The sequence below is a fragment of the Nanorana parkeri genome, unplaced genomic scaffold (genome assembly GCF_000935625.1).
Source record: "Nanorana parkeri isolate BGI_ZX_2015 unplaced genomic scaffold, ASM93562v1 scaffold125, whole genome shotgun sequence".
In the NCBI taxonomy this organism is placed as follows: Eukaryota; Metazoa; Chordata; class Amphibia; order Anura; family Dicroglossidae; genus Nanorana; species Nanorana parkeri.
The window spans coordinates 797,126-817,438 of NW_017306393.1; the positions used below are offsets into that span (position 1 = coordinate 797,126).

The window sequence follows — 20,313 nt, forward strand, 5'->3', positions numbered from 1 at the left end:
TATGAAGACACGTTTCTGATACAGTAGTTTTATTATATGAATTAAACATTCAAATGTATAAGTTAAGACTGTTTTTCTATACTGTCCTATTCTTTTGTTTGTACCATGATCGTACTTTAATAACTGGAGTTCCTATTTTCTTCTCTCTTGTAGTCACAGAGATCTCCAGTCTCTTCCCAGCGGGCCGCATCTCACAGACCTGAAGTGGTGGACGATTTTCTGCGCAATTTTCTGATTAAAACGGGGATGATGAAAACTTTGGAGTGCTTTCAGACAGAATGGTAGATTTTTCTTGTGTCTCGAGTCACAACATCTGAGGATGCTAAAAGCTATCAAAATTGTCATAGGCCTACCATTTCATCATTCTTATTATTGGAATGGGGTTAAGAAAAGAATAGAAAAGAAAATCTGTAATTTTGCTCAGATCCAAACAATGTCTTACATTTTTCTTCCTCATCCCCTACTGAAAAAATTCAGAGCCTAGTTACGGAAGAACTATGACCTAATTATAAAGCAGGGTATTGGTTTTAAAATAAAATCAAGTTAGCAGTTTACTGCCTTTCCTTGCAGCTAAAGATAAGCTACTAATCATTATAGAACCTGATACTCTTGGGTGTCGCAGCTTCCAGGACATCTAGATTATTGGCAGATCTACTTAAAGGACACTTGTGCTGAGGGATGAAAATTCATTCATTGGCTTCAGTACTTTCTGTTCCCTGACTTTATAATGCTTATAATGCTTTAATTACCTAATCAACTCTCCTTTCACTGTTTGCATGCAAGTTCTGGGTCTGAGAAGAGCTCCGGGCAAAATTTGTATTAACCCTTGCAGTGGGGCTACCCCATAGACTGCAAGGGTTAACTGCTCGTTTTGTTCTAGGTAGGAAAATAAAAAAGTTATACTCACAGAATCCTTAGAGCCGGCTTGCTCTTAGACCAGCCCTTCTAGCCTTGCTCCCTCTCCACTGCAGCAGTCCCTGAGTCATCACATTCTATACAAAGTGTTTAGGATGTGAGAATGCAGACAGACATACTATTGCTGGAGCATAGGAAGAGACAGGCTGGAGGGATTGTTGTCACCTCCAGCCGTCTCTGACGAACAAGTGAGTATAACTTGTTTTTTTCCTTCCTAGACTAAAAGGAGCAGTTAACCCTTGTAGTGCGGGGGTTCTTCTTTAAGCCTGGCAACTATCCCTTTAGGAGGAGGTTAGCAATGGCAGCTTTTTTTTTTTTAACCCTTTTAGATTTACTGTAATATTGTATGCAAATCAGGGAGGGGGGGGGGATAATATGGTCTGCACATAACTACAAAAATTGATACATTGCAAAATTATTATGCATTTATAAATGGAGCCCTTAAAGAGCATTTGCAGGTTTCATTCAAACAGGAGCTGCTGCCAGCTCTTCTCGACATGTAGCAAATATGTAATAGTAGCATGGCAGTTGTGTGAAGAAGTGTTACTTTGCTATCTGATTCCTTTACCTATTAACCATTATTTTAACAGTGTTCTAAGAAACAAAAGTGACAGTAACAATGAGTTTCATAGTAATGCAGTACATTATTATAATATATGGTGTGGCTTAAAAAAAAATCTGTCATTTTGTGACACGGACTACTGTTAGTGTGCAGCAGACTGAATGTAAACTCTATTGATTGGCCTTATGCAAGAGTTTGCGTTTGCAAAATGAAATTAATATACGAAGGCATATGACATACATAAGTGTTGAGTGTTCGGGGACAGAGGTCAACTGATGGCTTACATATGCTGCCTGACCTTGCATGCTGTCTTCAAGCTCCTGAAAATGCATAACAATGTTAAAATGCAGATCCTCACAAATAAAAGGAATGGAAGCCACTATATTTATTGGTCTGCTATTTAACATCGTTATGCATTCTCAAGAGTTGGAAGACCATCTAGATGTAAGCCTGTTGTCAGGGCAGCATCTTTATGACTTTAGGTGACCCCTGATACTAAAGCTGAAGAGTAAGGCCTCATTCACACAGCGTTAAGTCGGGCTTTACACATTCGTTCGGCGTGCACAGTCATATCGGGCCGTTCCCCGGAGGGACAGGGTGCTTGGTGTGATTGCCCGCAGCACCCTGTTCTTCCCTATGGGAGGACGCGGCCGTACGCTGTCATACGCACACTTGAACTGCACATCCATGTGGGTCCAGGTGTCTGTGCTCAGACGCAGACAGGATCCATCCTGTCCGCGTCCTCCCATAGGATGGATCCTATCTGCAAGTGAGCACAGACACCCGGACCCACATGAATGTGCAGTTCGAGTGTGTGCATGACAGTGTATGGCCAAGTCCTCCCATAGGGAAGAACAGGGTGCTGCGTGCAATCACATGCAGCACCTGTCCCTCCAGGGAATGGCCCGATACGGCCTGACTTAACACTGTGTGAATGAGGCTTAAAGTGACATTAAACCCTCAGATTTTTTAACATAAAACAATACTGTAATGTGTGCCTTACTGTAATCCATGGTTGTTTCCCTTCTCTTTGCTGCTCTTCCTTTTAAATCTGTATCTGTTCTCATGCTGGGCAGAACTTCTGTTTTGCAGCAGACTGCCTTGTCTCTGAAATGGATACATGGTGTCTGTGTGTAGGTTTGCAACCTGAGCCAGCACTACAGGAAGAGGCACTCAGCTGCAAAGGGAAGTTCTCCCCAAGCATGAGAAGACATGAGGATTTAAAAGGAAGAGCAGCAAAGAGAAGGGAAACTACCATGGATTACAGTAAGGCACACATTACACTATTGTTTTATGTTAAAAAATCTGAGGGTTTAATGTCACTTTAAGGCTCAGGCACAGAAATTTCTCTGCACACATTGCAATTTGACTGTACAATCTCCTTTTAGATCTATTGACTATGTAGCACAAGGGTCTACTTGTTAGGATATATATTGATTGGGTGTTTAAGGTGAGTCCTCATATTACAACATGGTTTTGATTAGAGGTGCATTGAAATTAAAATTTCAAAACCGAAATGAAACCAAAAAAAAAAAAAATTGTCAGGCCGAAACCGAAAAAGTTTTTTATTATTTTAACTTTTTCAAATTCTTAATTATTTGTATTTATTTTTTATAAACTTTTTAATGTTTTATATTTGTATACATTTTTAATTAAATATTTGTATTTTTTACTTTACTTTTAGGAGCTTCTGGGAAATATTAGGGGTCTAAACAGATCCCTGATATTTCCCTCTTAAAATAGAAAAAGAGATTGAGGACACAAAGTCTTCAATCTCTTTTTCTGCAGCCCCTGTTATCAATGAATAAGATTTCTCTATACTGAGTGTTCCTGTTCATTCATAACTTGGAGATAGTATGTTTACTATATCCACAATCATGAATGAACAGGAGGTGATGTATATCACTTCCCATTCATTCGAACGGAGCGGGAGGAGAGCTCAGCCTCGTGACAGCACTGGCTGTCTCGCCACACACCGCCGCTCTCCTCTGATCTGTGACAGGAGGCTGGGCGGTGCGGGGAGGAGAGAGGCCGGTCGCTCGCAGCGCTCTCCTCCCGCAGCGCTCGGCTGCCTGTGACAGTTTCTCTCCTCCCCGCTGGGACACAGAGTAGAACCCAGCGGGAAGGAGAGAAAGAACGGATGCACTGCTGTATCGGCAGAAAATGGCACTTTCGGCATTATGCCAAAAGTGCCATTTTCGGCCGACATGTTTCCGCAGCCGATATATTGGTGCATCCCTAGTTTTGATGAATATAGAGTTGATTGTATGAAGATTATACTCCCAGATTTATGGTGTATGGGGAGCTTCATGCTAAATAACAGGGCAAATATAAATCTTCCATATGCAAGCCTGTATCATAATACTTTTCATATAACCCCAGCTGCAACTGGTTCTCTTTAACTGAAGCTGTAGCACCGTGCACCTTGCCAATCGATGCGGCAGCCTTTCCCAGCATAATTCTGTCAGGTAATAGAGCTACAAGTTGTGCAGAAGGAGCCATGCAGTATAAAGAATACATGCCTTCCAGTGTACACAGATACCACATGCCAGAGGCAATGGGGCCCGCTGTCCTTACACAGTTTGCCAGTGGCAAAGGGCAGTCACCTTGTATATTTGCCACAGTAGATGGATAAAATCTTCGACATGGATTCTTGTACCACTGAACTGGCAGTTCTAGACATGACGTCCAAGAACACTGTTGGCAGATATGCTTAAATTTTTATTACAATGACAGCAGCAATATTTTTTCATCAGTACTTATTTTTGTGAAGCAGGTAAGAGGATGAAAGCATAAAGTGTATATTATGATGCACATTATGTTATAGCTGAGGGAGAAATCTGCATAGATGCTCTCAGAGGTAATTAAACATTCACAGAATTTTTCATACGGAATTCCCAAGTGGAAGATCCAAACCTCCTATTCCCAGTAAACCCAGGGGACTTGAATCTTTCTACTTTTATATACGGAGGCATTTACACGTACTTTTCTATTAGCATCTGTAGAAAGTGGGACATGACAAGCCCCTTATAAATGGGGGGCAGCGAAAGAATAAAGCTAAGGCGAGACATTAACCCATTTTAGAAAACTGAGAACTCCCATGAAATCAGAAATACTTTTGTGTCTTTCATAGCTGCCTGGAGTTCAGTATTATTTAAAGCTGAAGTTCAGACAGATAGAAAACCCAAACGAACGCAGCTGTGTATTTATTTGTACATTGTTAAATGTATTGCTTAATGCAAGCAGTGCAAGTGCCTCAATTTGATCAGGTATTAGCTTCTTGTATTTTCTTGTACTTAGCTTAGACTTGGAGAGGGAGAAGTAGCACAAGGAGCCAGTCATTTGTTCTGCAATGCTAACAAGGGGGATGCTGATAGAATGAGAGAGCAAAGTGACAGATGGAGATGAGCTCATCAGTCTACTGCTTCTTCATGGACTGGGGAAGGTACAAGATCTGCTGTGTTGCCTAACTGCATCAGAGGGCCCTTTTTAAGAGCTCATTGGATACATTGAGATACATTTTGCTGTGTTTCAGAAAATGCCTTTAAAAAGTCATGCAGGCTGTATTTTGAGCATTTTGACCTGCAAGATGGAATTCAAATCAATTCAAATGCATTCTTTTGAATACAAAGCATACAAAACACAATGGACCGGATACAATTTTGGTTTTACAACATTTTTGGTGCACATGTGATGCACACTTGACATTTGCCAAATCATCAACATAGTGTGCCTATGTTAAAGATTATTTGCGACAAGTGCATCAAAACCTGGAGAATTCTATACTATATTGTAGTGCAGATATTAGCTGCACCCGGCCAGACCAGACATAGACCTGCACATCAGGCAGACTCCCTTTTGATAAGCATTTGTACAAAGGAAGACTAAAGCTGGCCATACACTATGCAAGTTTCTTCATGAACCAGCCAAAATTCTCACAGTGGGTGGCGCTGTCGGCACCCTTCTGCCTGGCATCCCTCGATCAGAAGATCGAAGGATCCGTTTGGAAAATCTTCGAACAAACGGTGCTTACAGCCAAATAGGCTGCAAGCACCTTTCTTGCATGTGGACAGTGGCCGGCGGTTGCTATCGGAATAAAAAGGAAACAGTGGGGGATTCATCCATCAAAACCTAGAAGCGTTAATGGAAGAATCTGCTCTATTATTATTATTATTTTTTTGTTCAGCCCGCATGTTGAATAAAAAACAGAACAGTGTATGACCAGCTTTAGCTGGGAGCCAGCCCTCAGGTTCCATTATATCATGTGTCTGGATGGACATTGACCATGCGTTCCTCTGTGCCTGCACTTTACTCTCCTGAGAAGAGGAGGAGAAGAAGCCATACAGTAAGCTTCTATTTAATTGCTGTATCTATTCATGCACAGTGATCAGGAGTTGGGTGTGCACTATCACAGTGCAATTTGCACCTAGTAAACCTCTGTTGGGGGCACTGTGCACACGTTTGTGTGCCCAAATATGCGTGGCGCAATACAGGGCACTGCCCCTTGTATGTTTTATCTAGGCCAATAGGGTCAGTTTACTGAAGGCATGAAACCTTTACTTAGCATTGTGGCTGTTGGTAAAGATTAAACCTGGTAAAATGATAAACATGTTCACCTTGAACACCCAATCATGTGCAACATTGGGTAAAACAGAATGTGTCCTAGCACATGACTAAATGACAGGAGTTTACACAGTTTTCGTCACTTACAAAGCTAAGTGAACATCCAATTTGTTGCGTATCACGCTCTAATTCTTAGGTAAACATACCCCAGTGCTTGTTATTACTCGAATTCTGTTGTGAATGGTCCCTAAAAGATACAAGAAGCTAGGGTGCGGGTTAACAGTGCCAGTTTTTGGTGGGATGACACTTTAATTAACACACTGAGCGTGGACGGCATTTTTTTAGATCATGATCATTTTTTTTAGAGAACACAGTGGTAGGAAACACATAAGCTAGCACTTCCATCTACAGCTCATGTATGCTGTCAGAATACAAGTTTTAAAAAAAAATGCTTTAGGCTCAATTCAATGCTCAACCCCCGCCAGCTTATTGCCACCGCTTGGGGTACCCCTGCTGTAAGTCAATTTTTTTTTTTTTTTTTTATCTTGTGCTTGCCTTTTTCTAAACTCTTCAAGCCATTCATGTTATGTGCTGGGTCCTGTTCCTCTTCAGGTTTCTTCTGGCGGTGAGCAGTCCTCCAAATGCAGAGAGCGTTGATGATGTGATGTTTCTTTTTTTTTGATCAGCTGGGTGGCCATGTGAGGAAAAAAATAGCCCAGAGTTGGGCTTAAAACAAAAAAGACTATTTTTTACCACCAGTCAAGAAATCTGTATAGCAGTAGACAACTACTTGAAAATGTTTAACCTCTATAGTTATTTTGTCAAGGTAATGACTGTTTAATATTTCAAACCCCAGGTGTGTGTTATGGCTCACAACAATTGTTTAATTGTCATCGAATACAATTAGACCTGCTTGCTTTTCTTCCAGGTATGAAAGGATGCAGAAAGGTCTCCTGCAGCCAGAAGCCGTTGGATTCATCCCAGATGTCTATGCTCACAACCAGATGTTGGATACGGAGATAAAGAGTTTAAGAAAGGAAGTGGAGACCTACAAGCTGGCTGCTAGGTACAGTAAGGCTGTTTAAATTGATAAGACCACTGCAAACTACACCTCATTAAAGACCAGTAGTATTAGTTTCAGCACAGTGCCAGAATGCATTGGTACAACACAACAGAAATAAAACACGATCCTTTATTTATGTCCAGTGTCTAATTAAAATATTAAGCAAGCAGAGGAACAATGCGAGCTTTGCTATTCAGCAAGATATTAAATCTGAAAAAATGCCTCTTGTAAGTATAGGACAATAGTAATTGTTGCTTAGAATATGCTGTTCATGTCGAACCATTGCCTTCTTAATATTGTAATTAACCATTTCGCATTCATAAGGGAGCTATATTTATTTTCAGTGTTTTGCATTTGCTTTATAGGCCTGTGCTGAATATGCTTGCTTTGCAATGCTTATTTTAATTTCTGTTTTTAGTGAACACACTGTCTGAAGTGCACCTTGACTGACATCAGAGGCTTATTAGCTTTCTGAAGACTGCCAAAGCATAGTATGAACCCTGAGTGTTAGAAGCATGTTTGAGTGAGGCTCCATTCACACTATTTTGCTGCAGTAACGCACGTTGGTGCAATGCAGCGCTATTAACTCTGAATAACAGCCCATTCCACCTTAACAATGACAATGTGCTGCAGCTCATGTCATCAGACAACTGCTTACTAACGTGGTGTGGTGCCTGCCAAAAATGATGCATGCACCTTTTTGGTGCATTCTAGTGTGTTAGGCAACCGCTTTAAAGGAATTGGCTGCCTTAACGCAATGCACGTTAACACACGGCATAACATGTGTTAAGGTGTGTGCACTAATGCAGATCAATAGTGTTAATGGGCCCATAAGTGTAGAGGGGCATGTCATCTTAACCAGAGCCCCCTTCATAATGGGATGGATTTTTGATAGGTCATATTCCTTGGTTGCTACATAAACATACATAAACATACCAAGGGTGTTCAGTATTTGAACAAATTGTGATCAGGATATGTGCATACGGGTTACATTGTGTCAGACACAAGTTAGACAGAATGTGCTCGGGCAGAGTCTCAATGTAGGCAAAGGTTATAATGGCAGCAATAACCACATATTTGAATATCGAAGTACTGCAAAATAATAGACAAAAGCGTTTTGCTCAGGCAATGTACCAGTGTGTTGGGCAAACCTTTTTATTTGGGGCCTTTTTTATTTGAAGCTGCAGAATGCCTGAGCTGCAGTACATAATAAGGGCCATTTGATAGTATAAAGAGACTAGCCAGAAGAAAGATGTCGGAGATCGAAATACTGGGTCCTGGAAAAAACGCCAAAAAGTCAACCACTTGTTGGTGAGTGGCCAGCTAGTTGATGCACTGAAATTAAAAGCTACAGGGTTTTGATGGAACATACATTTTTTATCATATGAACTAAAGAAAACATAAATCAAGATAACTGTGGAACCTGCAGGTACTGTGAGGGAAAACCCGAAACCATTTGTATTCCTAAGAAATGTCAAAAGCCCTCTTACACACCGCTGCTTTCATATCATTTTATTTCATCTTAACTGAACAACACCCACTGCAGCTGCACATATCTTTTCTCCTCTTATTGGAAAGAAATACCATTATTGAATGAATGAAAACACAAATGTATTGTATTAAAGGTCTGAAAATGATTGCTCTACTAATAATTCTGTGAGCCCGTTGGAATACTCATTACTTAATATAGAAAATAGCTTCTCATTAGCTTTCATTTCCAGATTTTCAGCATGAAGCTTTTCTGAATGCAGAGTCACAAGAAAAATCCTCCAGTATATCTGCAGAAATGAAATATTCATAAAGTTGCTTCCTTCAATATTTCTTTTCATGGGGGAATATTTATCACTTTTAATAAAGTATAACCTGTGTCTATTGGGTGTGTTCGTGTGGAGATTGGTAACTGAGCGGAAGCTTTAATAAAGCAAACTAAAATGAATGTATTTTTGGTTATGGTTTTATATAATTAGAAGTCAGCTGAAGAGTTTATTTCAAAGCTACGCTATCATTTTTCTTTTCTTTATATTCGCCCCTGCTGTTCATTTTTTACATTTGATTCTATAGATTTCATAATGCCCCATGTTTCAAGTCTGAATAAAGTATAAATGCTTTATTTCCTACAAGATGCAATTGCTTAAAAAATGTGTTCTCTTAAGAGCACTATGGCCCAACCTTTTTTTGACCATAGTTCTCTTTAGGGTCACAGGAGGACATTTACCCATGTCCTCCAGTGACCCAAAACTCAGCAAATAGTGGGCAATTGCCCGCTATATGCTGACAGTGCAGAGCCGCGCTGCACCCGGGAAAGATCCCAACCAATATTGTTTAGATCCACCTAGCCACCTGATTGACAGCTGGCTCTGCCTTTCTAGCGGCAGAGTCAGCTGTGCCTGGCCCCTCTTCCTTGCATCTCTCTGCATCTTCTCTGCAGGGACAAGATTGGGAACTGAGCGATCAGTGGTATGTAATCATTCAGTTCTCGATCTATAAAGCCGACATGTGACAGCTGCAGTGTTACAATGCAGCTCTAATGATAGGGATGGTGCATTTCACTCTTTCCATAAGTAAGAGCAATGAGGTTGTGCTTTACTTGCATAGTGGTGGCATGCAGCTCAAGCAGAGTTGCCTCCTCTCTGCTTTCTATTCCCAGGAATGTAGCAGCAAAACAACCTACTATTCATGATAATATCTTTCACACAATCATTTTAAGCAAGTGCATAGCTAGGATGCTAATGGATACCACTCAGTAATTAAATTTCAGCATGCGTTCTGCGACATGGCAAATAGTAGGATGTAGCACAAAATGTGTAACATCCTGCAACATTATGATATTTTATTTATCATTCATTCATTAAGGGACACAGGATAAGAAGTAACTCAGACAACTGGGTTATATTGCCACCTAAAGGGGAAATGGAACACTGACAAATGCTATCCAGCCAAGTATACACTCCTCCCATTCCCATCACTCTTCACTTTTTTTTTGCTAGTGTCCCAACAGGATGGACGTCTTTTCTTTCTTGATAAAAGTTTGCCTATTTTTTACCAACATTTTTCCTTTTTATTAGGAGTTATTTTTTTCTGTAATCAATATTTCATAGTTACGCTGCTGAGCTCTTTATGAAGCTATCCAGATCCACTAATCCTCTGCGCTGCCTTGGAAGCCATATGGGTTAAGGAGTATAGGTCCTGCTTCTGATGTGACCTACGAGCATGGGACTCTGCTTGTGGTACCTTCTGTATATTTAATGTACTGACTTGTTAGCCACTTTACAAAGTTGTTTCACAGCATCTGGTGTGACACGATCTCTGACAACACACTTGTGAGTATGCCCGTGGACAGGGTGAAGTCCTCTTCAGCATGAAGGGACGCCTCTACTTCCCAAAGTGAGGGTACATCAATTGCTCCTTGGCTCCCTGTAGTGGTCATAATGCATTACATATGTAAAAGTCAGTTTTTGGCAGAACAAACAGCTCTGTGAATGTTTTTTTTTTTTTTTTTTAATACACCCCGATTTGTCCCTGAAACATATACTTTGAATGCACATACGTTTACACAATGCATTTAAATTGATTTAATTACAATGTCTTATTTGGTGGTTTAAAGAAACCTGGTCTCTGCTGCACCTCCTTTTTATTTCCAGTTGTTAAATGTTAAAACTTTCAGCAGCTTTGGCCTTTAGAAAATGTTCTTTGTGTTCCTCTCATGCAGTAAAGCTAAAGAATCGATGATAAAGCTGCAGAAAGAGCGCGATTTCCACAGGATGCATCATAAGCGTGTGGCCCAGGAAAAAAACAAACTCATTAATGACATCAAACGGTAAGAAAACCACTTGCTCAGCTTGGTCTAGATCAGCGGTGCAAATGCAGAATTTCTGCTGCTGTTATTGGTTAGGTGTCCAACTCCTGTCAAGTATGATCTAGAAATGAGCTTTTTCGTTTTAGATGAATATTTTGAAAAAGGTCTTTCTAAAATCCCACAATCAATAATTGCATGTTTCCCATACATAGTAGGGGTTGACTTGACTGACAGGAGGTGGGGGTTGGACTGTAGCTGATATAGATGCCGCAGGCTTTCTTGAAATGCTAGTCTTTCCCCTTTGCAGCAAACATTCTGAAATGTCACCGGTAAAACATTTTTTGTTAGGGTCTCTTAATGGTATGATGAATATATTGTAGCTGGTTTCTTAAAATGAGTCCAGGTATTCCTGGCAGTTGCTGCACCAGGTTCAGACTGCATTGGCTCTATCATTTGACTACAGTAGCATTTTACTGTTTGAATGCTGTACTCCAAATATATGACCTGTCATTCATGAAACCAAAGCATTGTTTTTGCTGCATGTAGAACGTGATTGGTAGGCGGTGATGGACAAGGTTTTCAATAAGCAGCTGCTTAAATTAGTTTATAGCCACTTAACATTGATACCTGTTTTATTTACAGTGAAATCATTATATTTTACCATCCTGGATATTACACGCTGATGAATATCAAATTGGTGCTCCCGTCCTCTGTAGTTTACTGATTAGCAGCGCGACTTGCACATTTTTTACCTGGTTCAGATCTGCATACTGAGATGGAGTGGCCACACAGGTCCTAACTGCATTGAGGCATGTGGACCTTTCTTTAGAAGTGGAACTAGACCTACCGATTTTAACTGTCTTCCAAAACCATGAAGTTCAATGCATGCCTCTGGTAATAACTGTCAAGGTTGCCAGTGTGATCAAATGTCCGGCATCATAGCAACTGCACTCCAAATAGAGCCTAAGATGGCACCTTCCTTGGCTGTAAAGGTTTGTAGTTCCACATTAGAGGGTGTAGTTCCACAATAAGAAAGCAGGTAAGAGGTAATATTTTATATGGCTATTTCCAATACCAATAGTGCTTGAACTTTTCATGAGGTAAAGTTGTGTACTGCCATTACTAAACTTCTTTTAAAAATGCACTTTGCTTGGCTGTCATGCTGATCCACCTGCGTCTTTAGTTAGTCACTCGTAAAGGAGATATTCACCCGCACGCCAAGGTCCAATGCATCAATACGTCCTTTTAATGATGGCAGATACACATGGCATCTCAAGTATGAGCAACAGCTTGGAACCTACCAAGGTCCCTGCATCAGGCAAATAACATAGTGACCGTCACTATGTTATTTGCCTGATGCAGGGACCTCAGTAGGTTCCGAAATGTTGCTCATATTGTGATGCCATGTGTATCTGCTGTCAAGAAAAGGACTTATTGCTACATTGGATCTTAGTGTGCTGGTGACTATCTCGTCTACGTTTGAATTTGTGCGCTGCCAACCGCATGTCATTCCAGCACCCTTCTACATACTACAGTGGGATTCCAGTGCAATGGGATATCTGTTTATTTTAGTTAGTCACTCACCCTGAATAAAAATGTGTAGTCATGGTTGATTCGATCTATGTAGAACCAAACACATTCACTTGGTGTATATTCCAGCACTACACTTAAGCATTATTGTTACATACAGTAGATAAACTAGTGATATAGGAAGTCCTAATTCCAGGCAGGCTTTTTTAAAATCTAACATTTTAAACATTTTAATTACCCTTTTCGAAAACAGCAGCTGAAAAGGAAATAATTTACTAAAAGTATTCCTGCTTATGGGAAAGTGGAGGTGGTGGGAGGGGGTGACGGGCTCTCTATACGGGTGAGTGTGGTCAGCAGATATTTTTAATGTCTGTTTCAGTTGATTGGTGCTAGGTGGGGTCTAGTCATGAGGTCTACCAAAATGTTAGATCATGTGTGTAAGAGGATTGTCTGCAACATGGGGTGTAGTTGCTCCATGTGTGATGGAACTTCCACCTGGAAAAGAACACCAGTGTCTGATACCACCAGTGAGTGACGAAGAATACTATTAGGACAATGTATATTACACAGAGCCCATTGGCAGGACTGTATATATTGTGCAGAACCAGTTTAGGAGTGAAGCTTGTTAAATTAGTATGCAGGGACTGTTTGTTCAGAAGATGCTCAACTTCCGTCTGCTACTCAATACTAAAAGACACACATTTGTATAGCTCACTAGTGGAAAATTCAAGTGTTCATTACTGGAAACTAAGTAGACAAGGTCAATTCAAAAGTACTTGTTTGGGTTTAAACTTGCAATTTCTCTGACGTTAGTGACACTAAACTCAGGATTTAAGTCTCAAAAATGCATCCAAGTCACTTAACTATTAACAAACATCTTATTTGTGTATTACTCAGCTGTAGATCTTCAAATCATCTCTGAATTGGTGCTGACACTGCCTTTCCTTCTAGAGCGTGGCTACTTTTGTTCCCCATGGTCCCTGTGTGTGTTGCAAAGTAGCCACTGATCCAACCGCTCCAATCTTGCTCCTGTGATGGACTACAATCTCAATACAAATTAGTAAACTAAACGTGAGATTGTAGTTCATCACAGGAGCGAGCTTGGAGCGGTGGCTACTTTACAACATGGGGACCATGGGGAAAAAAAGTAGCCGCCCTCCAGAAGGAAGGACAGTATCAGCACCAATTCAGAGATGATTTGAGGATCTACAGCCCAGTGATGCACAAATAAGATGCATTTTTGTTAATAGGGTACTTGAATGCATTTTTAAGATTTAACTCCTGAGTTTACTGTCACTTTAAAACTCAACTCCAGGCAGATGTAAAAGACACAAATTAATGCAGCTCTGTATTACTTGTATGTCATTGAATGTGTTACGTTTAAACACTTGAAGACCAGGGTGTTAAACCCCCTCCCGATCCAGGCCATTTTTCAGTATTCAGCGTGGCAGTACTTTGACTGACATTTATTCCGTTATGCAACGCTGTACTGAAATTAATTTTACATCTTTTGTTTGGGGACAGATGCAGTTTTCTTTTGGTGGTATTTCATCACCACTGGGGTTTTTATTTTGTACTATATTAGGAAACAAAAATACCAACAATTTTGAAAAAAAACAACTCCCCTACATTATCTTATGAAACATTTATTAGTTACCAATTTTTTTGGTAAAATATAAAAGACAGGGTCACGTCGGGTAAACAGATGCCAAACATGTTAAGCCTTAAAATTGCGGGCACCCAGGAAACTGCAAAAAAACTACAATACCCAAAATTGCCCATAGACGACAATTTAAAAGCTTTTACCACTCATCAGTTTAGTGTTATCAGTGATTGATGGCCCTAGAATTATTGCTCACACTCCAACGTTTGTGGTGATGTATAATATGTGTGGTGCAATTGTCGTTTTCGCACATTGGTGCATCCAACGCATATTTACGTTTGTGTGTGTGTGTAAACATGGGGGCGGGGTTTTGTTTTGTTTTTTTATTATTTTTTTTATACGTGACAATCATTTTTTAAAATCGTTTTTATTTATTTATGTTTTACACTTAATGTTATTACTATTACATAGCGGGCTAACAACCCCCCATGTGATAGCACAGGCACACTGATAGGTCCTCTTTATGGAGACTTTAGGGGTCTCTAAGACCCCCTAATGTCACCTAGGAAACCCCCAAAGAAGCTAATGAAGCACAGATGTGCTTCACCAGCTTCTTCTCTGGCTATAGGAGCCAGAGAAATGACATCTGTATGTAGAAGTGATGGGCCTAAGTACAGTACCTGTATACAAATAGAACCCTATACCCACAGTTGATCTAGGGAAAAGCAAAAATAAAACTCCTACAAAGCATGGTCCAATTTGTTTTTACAGGGTAAACAATCCTTCCTGATCCCCTAAGGTAATCAGATATTCCATTGATCAACAATCTCTGGTGTTATTACGTATACAAATCAATTTCCAGTTATATTTAAAAAAAAACATCTCTGACCTGCCTAGAACTGGTTCCTGTGGAAACCTATTGAATATTTGCATGGCTCTTATAGAATAAACCTTTCTGTATGTGGAGATTAAATCTCTTCATCTCCAGACGCAAAGAGTGCCCCATTGTCCTTTGCAGTGACCTTTAAAGTGAATAACTTTGCACCAAGTTCTCTATATGGACCATTTATGTATTTATATTTGGTGATTATAGTTCCCCTTAATCGCCTCTTCTCAAGGAAGAACTAATTCAGTTCAGCTTACCTCATAGCGGAGTTCCTCCATGCCTCTTATGAGTTTAATTGCCCTTCTCTGCACTCTCTATAGTTCTCCAACATCCTTCTTGTGAACTGGTGCCCAAAACTGAACTAAATAAGTACATTGTAACTATTTACTTGTTGCCAGTGAAAGGAAAACAATGTTTTACAAAATGTGGTACTTGTGTGCGATGACGCCTTCCCTCTGTTTTCTCAGACTACTAGCTTGATGGCGAAGTACATATAGTGCAGGCTGATCCAACAATTTGAGTTTGCCACCCCTGTTATAACAGATCAGTTTTTGTTCCACTTCCTTTAACAGGGTGACAGCCCTGTTTGTTCTGTGGTGAAATCGTGCAGTACCATTTTTGATGGACATGCAGTTGAAATAAATGACTAAAGCTGAACTAAAACTATTAACCACATACACTAGAATACAATATTTTTGCTATTATGGCCCTGATCTCTGGGCAAAAAGCCTTAAGCCTTAGCCTTAACCCTTGCAGTGGGGCTTCCCCCACACTGCAAGGGTTGAGTGGTAATTTTCATATTGTATCGTTCCCAGTAACTCACACCAGTAATTCTGTATTTACCTTCTAGGCTCTCTTTCTTCATCAGATTGCTTACAGAACTCCTAACACATGAGAGTTCTCTATTACAAATAAATAGTTGCTACGGCAGGTAGAAAATCACTGGTAGTGGTTTGAGAGATTTGCCAGCAATTTAATGTATCCATTAATAATTAATGACATCGATGCAACATTGTGCTAGAACAAAGAAAAACCTTTGACATGAGATGATCGTTTCTCAATGCCGCTGATATTGATTGCATATCTTTAGGCAGTCTCCAACTTGCGCTGATGCTCTCAGCCCAATCATTATGCGGAGGGGGATCACTTTGTTGCAGTGAATGATTCTGGTCAATTGCTGTTCTTTCCCCAACATGAGGTCAGCAGTTGTTCTTTCTGGTCAGCTTTAAGCTGGCCATACACGAGTAGAATTGTTTTTTGAAATTTATTTTTTTTCTGAATATTTGATTTTCTAGTATTCAATGGGTTCGAATGAATTATCAATTGGATGGATGAATTTTCCAAACCTTTTTCTTACATTAAATGTGATTTTTTTCATTTGAGAGACTTCATTCTTTCCACAGTGGAACAATAAAAACAGACAACATTTTCAAATGACATTTGTCAGCTCCATGGAGGCATTATCAAATGTTCTGATGAGATTTTGTCTGAAGGTTCTCCTCTGATGGCCAGCTTTAGTTTAATGGGTGGTCATCCTTCTAGATTAGTTAGATCACAGCTGCAAGTGTCCCAGAGAAGCATTTCATAATCCCTCAAATTCTTTTAGCAGATCATTTTTTAGTTTTCCCCGCTGTTGTTAATTTGGATAAAACTATTGCAGGTATCTGAATTTGACTGCAGATCCTTGTGATCCCCTGCACAGCAGAATTCAGGCTGGGTAAAGGAGAGGCAGCACTAGGAGCTAATAAGGTGTTCTGCATTTACTAACAAATAACATGCTTACAGGAGGAGAGAACATTCTGATGACCTCATCAGTCATTATAGTTCCTTCACTGTCCAATCACACGTTGGGGCAGGCAGGCAATTAAACTGTATTGCTTAACTTTACTAGAGAATATTCAGGTCAGCAGCATGGCTTAAAGGAGAATTATGAGGCGTGTGAAAATCACTCAGCCTCCTAGTTCTAGCCGACCTGTGACAATGAAACTGTCACAGGTCGGCTCAATAGATCGGGAAGTGAGCGAACACATACCGGCGTTCGCTCACTTCTCAATCATGTCCCTGCAGAGAGCCGTGGCTGTCACTCACGGCTCCCTGCAGGGATTCACCCCCTCCCCTGTCCGATCCACCAGCCCTGACTGGCGGAACGGACGGGGAAGGGGGCGGGCACAGCTGGCTCTGCCTCTAGATAGGCAGAGCCAGCTGTAAATCCCGCAGCTGGGTGGATCTCGACAGTAATGTCGGGATACGTCCCGGCTGCGGGGTCTCAGTATACCGCGAGCTGTAGCTTGCGGTATACTGAGCTTAGGGTGACGGGAGGACGCTAGTTTGTGTCCTTCCGTTACCCTTAGGAGAACTATGGGGAAAAGCCCTGACCCCATAGTTCTCCTTTTTAACAACGCAGTTCAGGACTGGTTGGAAAGCAATGTCTTTGGCAGATAAAAGAATTCCCATATTTTTGCTTTCACCGTAGATTAAAGTGTAATTAAACTCCTTTTTTTTCATATATCTACTACTTGCTAGCAGTAGATGTATGCAAACAAACGAAAAAGTTACCAAAAAGGATTTTACTTACCTCTGTCTGTGCCGCTAGCTCCCTGAAGATCTGAAGATTCTCGAGCGGCTGAGAATTAGAGATCTGAGAGAAGAGGAGAGACTCTGTGTAAGTCAATACACGTACCCCGGCAGCGTGCACGCGGGCAGACCTCGTGGGACACAGAAGACACAGCAGTCAGTGATGGTTTAGAGACCGGAACCAACGCTGGGGGGACTCCCAAAAACTACTGGAAAGAAGATGATTGGATCAAGAGGCATCATTAAAGGTAAGATTTAATCCATTGACCTGCATGGATCGCTCCCTACACTTTGCTCGCATTTGTTGGTGTGTTTGCATATGCATGTGTTTGCAACCTAAACACAGACCAGATGTGGGATTGTTTTAAAAACACAGTACATACTGCTACTTCAAAGTGTATACCTATAGGGAGAAACGTTCACATCTCAACCCCCATAACTTCCATTTTTCTTGGTGGTTTCCCGATCCTGGTGAGCCTTTACCCTTTTCTTTAATGCTATCCTGTGTGTAATGATTGAAATGTGAATGGAAGCTTTGCTGCATACTTTCATATTGTGAACAACAGAAGCTCACTAGCTCCCTTCTTCTCCAGCCCATACAAATGACATATGGTTATTTGCAATGGCCCAGTAATCAATGAAACAAGAGCTATTGACTTTCATACTGCAAGTAGCATTTTAATTAACTATTTTTCTGGCGAAGCCATTGTGACAGCGTCCTCAGCCTCCTGTAATGCTTTTCATTCAATTTGTCAGAGAAACTCTACACAGTCAAATCCCCAGAAAGCCCCACGTCATATCTTTCTATAATCTCTTATTGATCATTTTACATTTTGTGTGGCTCTTAAAGGTGCAATCAATGATCCTCTGTTCCAAAGAATATTTTAAGTACAACACGGAGTATCTTCCTTTTGCCATGTCGTCCAAAGATCTCCATCTCAGTGTTTGCGGATAAAGAAATGTAGCTGTCATTCCCTCCAGGGACTGCAATGATTTTGATTAAAATATGAAAAAAGCTGTCATCTGTTTCCCAATGCTTTGCCTTTCCTGTTACCATTTTTCGGAAGAAGTGACAAAGTGTTGGTTACCCTTAGGACAGACAACACAAAAGTTAAAATCAATTATAAGTCTGTACGAGAGCTTAGTTTTCTTGCAGAGTGACTGCACAGAAACCATCTTGTCCTCAGGCTACTCATCCATGAAAATTTTGTATTTGAAACCTTTTACATTTTGTGCTGGAAGCAGTTTGAAATCATTTGCTGCTGCCATGTGTTTTGTGACAGAGGTATACAAAAGGTTAAAATATGTCTTAGAGAAAATTTATAACAGGTGGGAGTGTGTTGTTCAGTTACTAAGAGGTCCCTAACCAATTTCGGTATAAGGCCTGGCTCACACCTGGGCGTTTTACAGCGCTGATCGACGCCCAGCAAGTGAAATCCCATACTTTCCTATGGGCATGTTTCCCACCTGGGCGTATTTCAGCACGTAGGAAAGCGCTGAAAAACGCCCTACGCCCAAAGAAGTACAGGATCTTCTTTGGGGCGTTTTTCTGCGCGTTTCCATTGGTATTCCCGAGTGTGGCTCGTGGTTAACAAAGCGGTAACCCCGAGCAACACTCGGGAATACAGCATACAGGTCTTACCTTGTCCGCGATCCCCGCTGCGTCCTCCGGCGGCTGCCGACTTCCGGGTTCCGTCCCTTGCGAGCGGCCACGTCGCAGGGGGGCGAAACCGGCGGGAAGTTTGAAAGTGAAAAAAAACAAAAAAAAATTTAAATATAGAAAATAAGGAAAAAAACTAAAAAAAATCATACCGCCAGTGAAATGCGCGTTTCACTGAATGGAAAAACGAGCTGAAAAACAAGCAGAAAATATACGCCCAGGTGCGAACCAAGCCTAAGAGTCACATCCAGCTATAACCACTGCTAGCAAAACCGTGAATGGAAAATAGCACCCAAGGAATTGTTTGTTAAAGGTAAACGCTATGAAGAAATGATGAATTAAAGCGTATGTATAGCCAAAACCTATTTTTCAAGAGTAGAGTGAAGGCCTTTGTGCAGATTCCAAGCTTCTTTGAGCAGTTTGAGAGTTAAAGGAGAACTATGAGGTGAGTGAAAAATCACTCATCCTCATAGTTCGAGCTGACGTGCGACAATGAAACTGTCACGTGTGCATGCCATTCCTCTGCAGTGTACGCCGTATTGTGTCACGGAATTTGGAATTCTATTTCTTTATCTAACTCCAGTGAACTTGCATGGCGATTTTTCTTCAGCCCTTCTCATCGGAAGACGCTCCTGTTGAGGTGTTAACGTCCGTGGACGACCTGGACGTCTCTGTGAGATGGTTGCCGTTCCATCTTTGTTATATTTTTGTATCACCTTTGCTCCAGTATTCTGTCTGATAAGTAAAGCAATTTGCTGATCTTCTTGTAAAATTCACCTTTCTTGCGTAAAGAAATGATTTTTCTTTCTCAGGCCGTGTGACATTTCTGATCTATGCGGTGCCGTTGCTGACTGCATGAAATGGGAAGTGGTTTTCTTTGTTAAGTAAAGCCCTTTTATCCAGTGTTTGCTGGACACCTGTTTATTGAATAATTATACTCACCTGTAGTTGAATTCTTGTTCATTAGGATTTTGTTTAGCTTTGCTCCTATGACTTTCATTGGGGTGTATTTATTTTTGCAACATGGTCTTGAATGAATTTGTTAGAAAAAAAAACTTTTTTTGTGTGTGCAAATTAACAAATCTTGGTTGCAATTAATGGCCTGCTTTTGTTGGAGTATTTTGTAGTATAGTTTCCTGGGGTGTACTTATTTATGCTTAG

General features: G+C 40.7%; 1 protein-coding gene across 1 annotated transcript in view; it reads left to right on the forward strand.

Annotated features, from left to right (window-relative positions):
• The window catches only part of LOC108784722 (sperm-associated antigen 16 protein-like), an 89,975-nt gene that overhangs the window by 34,086 nt on the left and 35,576 nt on the right, over positions 1–20,313 (forward strand). The window contains exons 4-6 of the mRNA XM_018553605.1: positions 154–281; positions 6,969–7,106; positions 10,813–10,920. Coding sequence (XP_018409107.1) covers positions 154–281; positions 6,969–7,106; positions 10,813–10,920 — 374 coding nt within the window. The remainder of the gene's footprint in view (positions 1–153; positions 282–6,968; positions 7,107–10,812; positions 10,921–20,313) is intronic.